Genomic DNA, 11,839 nt, shown 5'->3' with positions numbered 1-11,839 from the left:
AAAGTTTCAAATATATTTAATAAATTTAGCTAGTGCGTCACACATGCATTTCATGTGTCACACATGCATTCTGTACATCACAAGTGCATCTCGTGCGTCAAACGTGCATCCCGTGTCAATTAGTAAATTTTTTTTAAAGAATCACACTTATATTATTGAAATTTGTGTGTGAGGTATAATAAAAATTTAAAGAAAAAAGTAAAAACTCAAATTTATAAAAGATGATCTTATTTCAACGAATTTGTTGTAAACTCAATATATATGCCAAACCTCTGAAAATGAACGATTATAAATGATAGTAGGTTACCGACTAAACAATAGATAAAAAATAATTAGATAAACATGGCAGATTAAAACAGTGGAGGAAAACATAAAGTTTGTTACAAATTAATTTGATTATATTAACTGATAAGAGAGACAAAGAGATATTAATATTTAAATAAAGAATTAAAAAATTATATATATATAACAAGTATGTATGTGCTACAATGGCCTCCTACCTTTTGTACCATTCTAGGAAATACTTGCAAAATAGGTACTAAGGAACTGTTCTACATCCTAGGCCTTTGGCCTAGACCTACCAATGCTAGAGAAGCAAACATAACATGTACACGTCTTGCACCTAAAAATGAAGACCAAAACATAGAGAAACCGGTGATGCTGCTATTTTCAAACTATTTTTTTTTATAACGAGGCATAATTTTATAAGGACTTCCAAAAGCTGGAAATTATAACTTTTTATGCTTTATATAGTTGAACGTGTACCAAAACTTAAAAATAGATCTCAAAGATATTTGGCCAAATTTTCTAGCTAGTCCAGATATTGAGTTCCAAGGGTACGTAAGACGATGATTGTTGTAAAGGGCAATGTGAATATGCTTGACAACTATCCAGCTTCTTAAACTAACATAATTACCTCGTATTAGTTGTAGAGAAAATAGCATGGAAAAATAACAATAATATTGCTATAATATTATTTGTAATCAGATGCACGAATTAGCTTGAGTCGTGTTGGACACTATCCTAAGAAATTATTTCACCTGTGTGAAATATTTTTTCAGTATTAAACAAGCTTACCTCTACTTAAGAGGATACATGAATGAGCAAAATATTAAATTACAAACTCAACTATTTAAAAGAGAGGAACGTAAGAAAATACACTACTAAATTCTGAGAAGGAAAGACAACAAAGGGAAGATGGTGGAGAACGAAAATGCAAAGGAAAATTGCTAAACATTGATGCCTAATTTGAATGCCTATTTATAGTGATAGAATAAAAGGGTCCACCAAACTCTATAGAGAACCAAGTTCTCTATCAGTTTCACTAGAACACACGCACACTGGAGTATGTAGATGACAAGAGGAATTTTACGTGAAAAATTCTCAGCTCAACGGGATTAAAAATCACGACCTACCCTTGTAGGATTTCAACTTCACTACTGAGCAACTTTTAGATTACAACCTATGCAACCTAGGAATTAACCTTTTAATCCCTCACTAACTTGTAATACTCTATTACAAGGCACTTTATAATAACTCTATTACAAAGACTTTACAACTCGACTAACTCTAGCCAAGACTCAAACACAAAGGTTTAAGGTTTACAAATAGTTTCCTACAGAATACTTCTGAACAAGCTAAGTAGGAAATACAATTTAAGAACTATTACAAAGTTACAACTCAACTAAGAACATACAATAAATTATTGTGGGGAACTGATCCTTAGTAGTGTTGTTCTTTGTTCTTGATGCACTTGAGAATTGATTGCTTGATGATCAATGACTGTGTGAGAGCTTCAATGAATTCTCTAAGTGAACCAGTGATTTGTTTTTGCCTTCCTTGATGTTAATAATGCATTTGTGACATCACTAGAATGATGTCAGCAAGGTAGGTAAAAGACACTCCCCATAAAATTGACTGTTGCACTGTTTCTGTACTGTAGCGTGTACAGGCAGCAACTTTACAGCTGGGGCAGTTGACTTGTACAGTTTCCTCGGGAAATGATAGTTATTTGTTCCCTTTGTTGTCCCTCTGACTCTGAAGAGTCAAACCATATTCCAAGCTAGAACCTTTCGATCTTAAGGTCTTGAGGATATGTAACTGATTCCTTATCTGGTTCTTGACAATAAGTTTGTTAGATCATCAAAACATAAAGCAAGATACTTGTAACCTATCAATTTTCCATTTTTTATGATGACAAACTTATAATTTAAACATCCCAGACAAGTTTCCCCCTGAGTCTGTATTTCCCCTTAATTAGTGCTCATTAATCAATTATGCACATTAATCTTCCCCCTTTTTGGCATCATAAAAAGAAGAGCAACAAGTATATAGCAAAAAGAAGTCTAGCTTGAGTTAACTCATGCCACTTGTGTGCACACAACATGATTAAAAACAGAGAATAAAGACAAGGCATAGTTAGCAAAAAGGGAAAAGCTGGCATTAGCATTAATTTGGATTTTTCAACAGGAGCAGAGACAATGTTACTACCACCATCCACAGTTTTGAACAAAAAACAAAATACCACAAACATCATCATAAAAACTGACACTGAGGGAATAGACTGATCACTAAAGACTGGACACTGAGGGGACACTGTTTAGGGAGTACTGGAAGGAGATGGCTTAGAGAGGGCTTGGAGGACTAAATCTATTCAAGCATTTGCTGACATTTGCTCGTTGAGCAGTCTCTCTTTCAGGTCCTCCACTTGTTTCCTGAGCTCAGCATTCTCTTTTGTTAGACGAGAAACCTCTTCTCGTTGTGAACCTGAGGTCCTAACAAGGTTGGAGGCACCACCTAAAACGTTACCAATAACTGAATATGAGAGTTAACTGACTCTAGGCACATTTTGTATGAAACAAACCTCTTTCTCACATTACTCACATTTCTAGGTAACGTTGAGAATACGTTGTATATCAATTTCACAACAATCTTACATACCTCTTTCTTTCTTTCTTTCTTTTCATAAGTGTTGTACACAGTAATGCCACAACGATGAGCAACGAACATGAGCTCACTCCATAGTAGAAAAGAACTGGTAAAACTTGTCATGGCTTTGTGAATGAGTCTTTTTGACATGGAAAAAGTGGTTGATTGCAGTGTTTTAAAAGGTGTGGGCGTAAGGCGGGGCATTTTACATATGCCTCAGCAGGGCGTAAGCCCCATAGGTATTTAATTTTTAATATTTTATAAATAATATAATGACAATTAATATTTAACTGAGTCTCAAGGATAGCATTCCTTGCTTTCAATTTCCTTATCTCCGAGGTAGCACTATTCTGAGTATTGATCAGCTGAGATATGGTAGAAGTGCCTCCAACCCCTCCAATTTTCTCGATACACTCATATTCTTCAAGAGTAGCTTTGGAGAAGGTTTGCTTCTTTGTGCCCACTTTAGCTTGTCCCATAGGAACCTCAAAGTGCTTAAAGACCTTGGTGAGAAGGAACCCATACGGCAGCCCATGATTACCATCTTTAAAGTCTGCCACTTTGTTCATGTGCTCTATCATAATCCCAGGTAGATTGATGGTAGTGAAGTTGTCCAGTACTTCCATGAGGAACAGGTCTGCACTAGAGGTGATAGATCTTCTCTCAGCTCGAGGCAGCAGTACCTTGTTCACCATCTCAAACAGCAGTTGGTATACAGGAAGGAGGGCCTTCTTCTGAACCCGTTCCCCCTGCTGAACTGCTCTGTCCTTTAATATGGAATTTCTGACATTTTGAGAACATGATCCATGAACACTAGACAGCCCTTCAGCAGGAATACCAAGAATAGACCCTAACAAGGCAGAGTCCATCACCATATCAACTTCATTCACCAACACACAGATGTGATCATCTTCAACTTTAAAAAGGTCAGCATAGAAACTTTGAACTTCCTCTTCATACACCATTAGAGCATCATTTATGAAAGAATATGTCCACTGTTGGAACTCACAGATCTCAACCGGCTGTCTCATACCAGCCTCCTCCAAGATATCAGGGAAAAATGTGCGGCCCTATAGCACCTTTTGACTTCTTAACCTCTCTTTCCCAGCACTCCTTGGATCACCCACTCTGGCCTTCTTTGAGGAACCAGGTTCCTTGTCTGTATCAGCTTTTATCTTAGCAGACTTGCAAATATTCTTTCCTTTTTCATCAGACTTCACAGACTTTTTACCCAATTCTTCCATCACCCTGGCAGCAGACTCTTCTACCAACTTATCACCAGATTCTTTCACCATATTTTCACTAGCAACAACATCATCAGACTTGTTCAAACTTTCAGCAGACACAGAAGATCCCCTTTTAGTCTTGGGGAGACCATGCTTCTGTGAGCGCTTTCTAGTCAAGGAACCAGGTTCCTCTTCTACTTCATCATCCACATTCACAACTGGCAGTATCTTCTCGTTCACAACTTTCCCATTTTTCACTAATTTTCTTCTCCTTGACTTAGCTTGGTTGTTCTTAAGCACAGACTCAAGAGCCTCCTTCCTTTGCAACTTTGTAGTAGGTCGCTTAGGAGTATTCTCTTAAGCAACCATTGGTTTATGCCTAGTCAAGCTAGCAATTGGCATATCGTCAGAATCCTCTTCACTATCGCCTTTTTCTTCTCTGGACACAGATCTTTCCTCAGGCATCACCACACATAAAGGCTCAGCATCAAAATGAGGAGAGGGAGCAGGGTCAACACTGACCTGGGGCTCTTGAGAGGACCCCTGAGTTAGATTCTACTGGGAGGAATCAAATCCCTCATTTGGTACCCCAGTAGTATTGTCCTGTGTCAATTGTTCAACAGGAACAAGCTCTCTACCATCTTTCACAGTCTTAGACTCTTCCCCCTGAGTCCCAAAACCATCACCATATCCCTCTATAACAACCCCTTCATGAGCTATGGACAACATGTTTTTTATTGCCTCTTTTTCTTGTACATCCATAGAGCAGTCTTTATTGAGTCAAACTTCTCGGAACTATCAGTTGGATCTACCTTTGACCCTTTTTTCATAGGCGAGCTTGAAATTTCCTGATTTTCTTCTTTGTCAGTAGAACTCTATTCATCCCCTTTTTCCGGTGAAGTAGGAGAATGGCTCTGGTCTACAAATCTTTTGGGAGTTGAGATTTTGTGACTCCTATGAGAACCAGAACTCGAGTGGGTAGGAGAGGAGATGGAATGTGGGGATGACTTTGTCCTAGGGTTTTGGTTAGCAGTGGTGTGGGGTAAGGAGTCTAATATCTGTGTTTCAATAGGTGAGGACTCAATGGGGATGTCACTTGGAACACTCGAGGTTGTTTGATTTTCAGCCATGGTGAGAAGAAGAGAAGGGATTTGGCAGTTTAAAGAAAGGCAGAAGAATGGGTTTTTGAAATTTGATGGGAAGAGTTGTGACAGTGATAGATGAATTTATGATGGATGAGGGACTGGTTAAGAAAGGGCGGTAGTTTTGGGAGTCGGGTCTATTATTATTAACGGGTGAGACGTTTGGGTTCACAAGATGCAGGGAAAAGAAACTGACGCACTGATGATGTGGCACTTGTTTTAATCGTTCAAAATTGTGCATGAGAGAACAGAGAAACTACTAACATGTGTCAGGAGAACCAGGTTCCCTGACTAATCTTGCATCTATAAGCTTTGCCCTTTTTACCAGCGCGTACTGCATCAACTGCCTATTTGCTCTGTAATCATCATGCGTGTCTACCTGTAACGATATAGAGATGAGTTAGACTTTGCCAGAAAATACTTTTTAGCTAATTTTACCTGAACATGTCTTTCATAGCCAATCATCGAGGTACCAGGTTCTCAGTTGGGCTTTATCAATCCCAGTGCCAGACGATTTCTTTCAAAATGTTCTCTACTCAAAGCCTTGGTAAATATGTCTGCAATCTAATCTTCTGTGGTGCATAATTTCATGCAAATGAGCTCCATTTCAACATTGTCTCTGAGGAAGTGATGATGCACGTCAATGTTCTTGGTTCTCTTATGTTGGATAGGATTTTTGGCCATATTGAGTGCACTTGTATTGTTGCATAGGAGAGGCACACAATCTGAGAACACTCCAAAGTCTTCCAGCTGCTGGTTGATCCACAGCAATTGAGCACAGCAAGAAGCAGCTGCTACATATTCCGCTTATGCAGTTTAGAGTGCCACTGAGTTTTGCTTCCTTGTACCCCACGAGATTAGGCAAGAACCCAGGAAATATACCATTCCAGACGTGCTTTTCCTGTCCACTAGATATCCTGCATAATCAGCGTTAGCATACCCAATAAGATCAAAGTTGTCACCTGAGAGACAGTAGAGAACCATGTCCCGCGTTCCTTTGAGATATCTCAATATTCTCTTGGCAGCCTTCAGATGAGATTCCTATGGATTGGATTGAAACCTTACACAAAGGCCCACGCTGAACACAATATCTGGTCTGCTTGTAGTAAGATACAAGAGTGACCCTATGATCCCTCTATACATGGTCTGATTTACAGGGGAACTAGGTTCATCCATGTCTAGACGGGTAGCTGTGGCAATAGGGGTGTCGATGACTTTTGATGCTTCCATGTCAAACCTTTTCAGCAATTCCTTGATGTACTTCTACTGACTTATCAATGTTCTCTTCTGAGATTGCTTCACTTGAAGTCCTAGAAAGAAATTTAATTTGCCCATCATACTCATCTCGAACTCACTCCCCATGAGTTTTGCAAATTCTTCACAAAGAGAGTCAGATGTGGCTCCAAAGATGATATCATCAACATATACCTGAACAATGAGCATATTCCTCCCTCGTTTCTTCAAAAAAAGAGTGTTGCCAATTTTTCCTCTTGTAAATCCATTTTCTAGAAGAAATTTTGACAACCTTTCATACCAAGCCCGGGGAGCCTACTTTAGCCCGTACAATGCCTTGTCCAGTTTGAACACATGCTCAGGATGCTCGTGACTCTAAAAACCAGGAGGCTGCTTAACATAGACTTCTTCTTTCAGATAGCCATTTAGAAATGCACTTTTGACATCCATTTGGAACAGTGTGAACTCCATATGAGAGGCAAAGGCGATACGAATTCTAATGGCTTCCATTCGAGCAACTGGAGCAAACGTTTCATCATAATCGATCCCTTCTTCCTGATTGTAGCCTTGAACTACAAGCCTTGCCTTATTTCTTGTTGTATTTCCAAACTCATCAAGTTTGTTCCTGAATACCCACCTAGTTCCTATGATAGTTCGATCTGCAGGTCGAGGGACCAGGTGTCATACCTTGTTTCTTTCAAATTGATGCAGCTCCTCTTGCATAGCTGTGATCCAGTCTGCATCTTTCAACGCTTCTTTGATGTTTTTGGGCTCTATTTGAGAAAGAAAGGCTGAAAAGGCAAGTGAATTTCTGGCTTTTGATCTAGTTTGAACACCTGAGTTAAGAAGGGTGATTATGTTGTCAAGAGGATGTAAGCTTTTGTGCTTCTAGTTTGGTACCTGAATCTCATTTGTAGAGGATCCAGGTATATTTGACTGAGGTTCTTGGCCGCTTCTTACTTCAGTAAGTGGAGTACCTTGGACTGCATCAGCAACTCTATTTTCAGCTTCAGTTGTTGCGATCGTGGGACCAGGTTCCTCTCCAATGGATGGAGATGTATTTGCATCATATTTACTGGATTCCTTGACATGACTAATCATATCTGCCTTTCCATTTGCCATGTCAATAACTTCACCTGGAACAGATAAAAGTTCTCCATCTTGGTCAGCACGTCTGTCTTTCTCATAGGAGAGGTGAGATTCATCAAAGATCACATGTATACTCTCTTCAACACATTAAGTCCTTTTGTTGTGTACTTTGTAAGCTTTGATTTGGGATGAGTATCCCAGAAAGATTTCTTCATCACTTTTGGAATCGAATTTTCCAAGAGCTTCCTTTCTATTGTTGAGGACAAAATATTTACACCTAAAAGTCCTTAGATGTGTCAGCTTGATCTTCCTTCCATTTAGCAGTTCATATGAAGTCTTGTTCAGAAGGGACCTGATCATGCACCTGTTCACCAAGTAGCAAGCGGTATTGGCAGTTTCTGCCCAGAAATTCTTTGCGATCCCACTGTCAATCAACATTGTCCTTGCCATGTTTTCAAGAGTTCTATTTTTCCTCTCCATGATACCATTTTGTTGAGGTGTTCTTGGAGCCGAAAAATTATGAGAGATACCATTTTCAGTACAGAACTCATCAAATTTGGCATTGTCAAACTCTGTCCCATGATCAGACCTGATGCAAGCTACATTATTACCCATCTTCACTTGAATCCTTTTGACGAAAGCAATAAATACTTCAAAGGTTTCATCCTTGGTTCTGAGAAACAGAGTCCAGGTGAATCTAGAGTAATCGTCAACTATAACAAAGATATATTTCTTTCCTCCCCTGCTTTCCACTCTCATGGGTCCACAAGTGAAGAAGATCAAGTGACTTTGAGGTACTGACTTCCTTTTTGGGCTTGAAATGAGGATCTGACTTGCTTGCCTTTTACACATACATCACACACTTTGTGATCCTTGAAACTTGACTTGGGCAGACCACAAACTAGGTCCTTCCTGACCAATTTGTTCAGCAACGTGAAGCTTGCATGACCCAGCCTCCTATGCCATAATTCAGCATCATCATCAATAGAACTTAGACAATTGAGATCACCATTCTGTAGAGACTCAAAATTAGCAACATAGATATTTTTGTATCTTTTGCTACTAGCACCACCTTACCAGTCATTATGTTTGTGACTGTACATATTTTTGACATAAGCTCCACCTTGTTTCCTTTGTCACAAATCTGGGAAACACTTAGCAAGCTGTACTTCAACCCGTTCATGTAGTACACATTTTCGATTGAGTATGAGAGAGACTTCTCAATCCATCCAACTCCCAGAATGTATCCTTTCTTGTCATTTCCAAAGGATACACTCCCTCCTTGGAGGGCTTTAAGTGAAAGGAAATCACTTGTACTTCCAGTCATGTGCTTTGAGCAGTCACTATCCATGTACCATTGTAGGCTGCTTTCTTTCACTGTTCCTTGCACAAGAAAATCAGGAGTTAGACTTAGGAACTCAAAAGAATTTGGGTCCCTTGTAATGAGGAAAAGGGTGAATGAGGGATCTTCTGGTCCAAGAAGGAATCGTGCGTTTTTTATATGAGGGGCCAGGTTCTCTACCAGTAGTTACTTTTTCAGCAAAAACTTTATTTTTCTGTTGTGACTGAAATCTGGCCTTACAATTTTCTTTAAAGTGCCCAGTGTTGCCACAGTGAGTGCAAAGCCAATTATCAGGTACAGTAACATACTTGCTATGAGGGTTGTAGGGAATCTTTTCCCTTTGGAACCCAATCCCCTGCCTATTTCCCCCATTGTTGGTGTACATGGCAGTGATAACATCAGAGGACCAGGTCCACTTGAGTGATTTTTCAAGATCACTCTTAACTCTTCCTAGTTCTTCATGAAGTTGTTTGTTTTTCTCAAGCTCAGCACACAAACTAGACTTCACTGAATTTAACTCACTTTCAAGCTTAATGTGTGCCTCGCTTGCAACTTCCTTTCCCTTTTGAGAATTTTCAGGCCTACTCTCTATTTTAGGTTCACCAATTATTTCCTTCAAGTCCACTACCACCACTAATAGGTCATCTCTCTCATGCTCAATGTTAGCAACTCTCTCAGCTAAGACTTCTTTTTCCTTTCTTACACACTCAAAGGTCTCTTTTAGGTCTACCACAACGACCATTAGATCATCTCTTTCATGTTCTATATTTGTAATTTTTTCATCTAAGGCATCCTTCTCTTTCTTCAGGTTCTCAATTGTTTCCTTTAAATCAACAACAATGATTACTAAGTCATCTCTGGTTTGTTCTGCTTCTCCTAACTCCACAGTTAAAACATCTTTATCATTTATAAGACTGTGATAAGTATTAATTAACACATTTGCCAAAGACATGAGTTTTTTAGGAGAATAAGATTTCATATTTCTCTGAACATCCAGAAAATTTACCTTATCATCGTCGTCATCTTCATCATCATCCGACTGAGCCATCAAGGCAAAGATTGAGCCATACTCAGTTGCTTCACTTTCCACTGCCATCGTTGAACTATCACCATGATCATTTTCTTTTTCAGATTCACTGGAGGAGTCTCCCCATGCAGCAAGAGCTTGCTTTACAATATTGTCAACGACATTCTTTCTGTTGAAGCATTTATCAGGAACCGGGTTCCTCTTGGTTGCTTTGTCAAAGTTATTTTTGTACTGATCTTGCTTTAAGAGAGGGAACTCCTTGATAAAGTGTCCTGGCTTGCCACATTTATGACAGAGGTCATAAATTTTTGGCTTGCTAGAGTTTGCCCTTTTTGGAATGCCTTCATTCCTGCGAACCATCTTCTGGAATCTTCTTATCAAGTAAGCCATATCATCATCCTCGCTACTTGAATCATTGATGTCTGTCTTGAGGACCAAGTTCTTCTCCCTTTTGGGTTCTCTTCTTTCATTGTCCTTATAATTATTCATTTTATATATTTTCAGATTGCCAACAAGTTCATCTATGGTCAGTGTCTGCAAGTCCTTCGCCTCTGTAATGGCGTTCACTTTGCTTTCCCAAGAACTGGGCAGAACACTAAGAATTTTCCTGACAAGCTTGTTTCTTGGAATAGTTTCACCAAGATAGTGAAGCTCATTAATGATGGAGGTGAAGCGAGTGTGCATATCTTGGATAGATTCATCATCTTTCATCCTAAAGAGATCGTATTCAGTTGTGAGCATCTCGATCTTGGATTGCTTAACCTGTGTTGTTCCTTCGTGAGCTGTCTGAAGAGCCTCCCAAATTTATTTTGCTGATTGGCATGTCGATATCCTATTATATTCATCAGGACCAATGCCACAAACAAGAATTGTCTTTGCACGGAAGTTCTTTTCTATGGCCTTTTGATCAGCGTCATTGAATTCCTTTCTCGTCTTGGGAATGGCTACAGCTGGGTCGCCAAGATTCTTGGTAGGAACAAAGGGTCTGTCACATATGACATCCCATAGCTCAGAATCTTCAGCCATGATGAAGTCGTGCATCCTAGTTTTCCACCATCTGTAATATTGTCCATTGAACCTAGGTGGTCTGTAAGTAGACTGGCCATCTTCGAAGTTTGGAGGAGCAGCCATGAGGATTCTTTCTAGGTGTTAACTGATAGAAAGAACCTGCTCTGATACCAATTGATAGAATATAAGGGTCTGCCAAACTCTATAGAGAACTAGGTTCTCTATCAGTTCTACTAGAACACACGCACACTGCAGTGAGTAGATGACAAGAGGAATTTTACGTGAAAAATTCTTAACTCAACGGGATTAAAAATCACGACATACCCTTGTAGGATTTAAACTTCACTACTGAGCAACTTTTAGATTACAACCTATGCAACATAGGAATTAACCTCTTAATCTCTCACTAACTTGTAATACTCTATTACAAGCCACTTTGTAATAACTCTATTACAAAGACTATACAACTCGACTAACTCTAGCCAAGACTCAAACATAAAGATTTAAGGTTTACAAAGAGTTTCCTACATAATACTTCTGAAGAAGCTAAGTAGGAAATACAATTTAAGAACTATTACAAAGTTACAACTCAACTAAGGACATACAATGACTTGTTGTGGGGAACTGATCCATAGTAGTGTTGTTCTTTGTTCTTGATTCACTTGAGAATTGATTGCTTGATAATCAATGACCGTGTGAGATCTTCAATGAATTCTCTAAGTGAACCAGTGATTTGTTTTTGCCTTCCTTGATGTTAATAATGCATTTGTGACATCACTAGAATGATGTAAGCAAGGTAGATAAAAGACACTCCTCATAAAGTTGATTGCTGCATTGTTTCTTC

The 11,839-nt window shown here is 39.1% G+C and overlaps 2 protein-coding genes across 2 annotated transcripts; both read right to left on the bottom strand.

Annotated features, from left to right (window-relative positions):
* Nucleotides 1-8,473: 8,473 nt before the first annotated feature.
* LOC138906928 (uncharacterized) lies at nt 8,474-10,728 on the bottom strand. The gene is made up of 3 exons (XM_070196591.1): nt 9,141-10,728; nt 8,691-9,001; nt 8,474-8,575 (listed from the first exon to the last, which is right to left on the bottom strand). Exons 1-3 carry the CDS (start codon nt 10,726-10,728, stop codon nt 8,474-8,476), a joined length of 2,001 nt encoding a protein of 666 aa, XP_070052692.1.
* A 63-nt stretch (nt 10,729-10,791) lies between these two features.
* LOC117275486 (uncharacterized) lies at nt 10,792-11,118 on the bottom strand. Its single transcript, XM_033654756.1, has one exon. The coding sequence runs from the start codon at nt 11,116-11,118 to the stop codon at nt 10,792-10,794; it is 327 nt and encodes a 108-aa protein (XP_033510647.1).
* Between the last annotated feature and the right edge of the window lie 721 nt (nt 11,119-11,839).

The sequence above is a fragment of the Nicotiana tomentosiformis genome, chromosome 3, assembly GCF_000390325.3.
Source record: "Nicotiana tomentosiformis chromosome 3, ASM39032v3, whole genome shotgun sequence".
Classification (NCBI taxonomy): domain Eukaryota; kingdom Viridiplantae; phylum Streptophyta; class Magnoliopsida; order Solanales; family Solanaceae; genus Nicotiana; species Nicotiana tomentosiformis.
The sequence above is the reverse complement of the archived record's forward strand: the minus strand, read 5'-3'. Positions and strand labels throughout refer to the sequence as shown.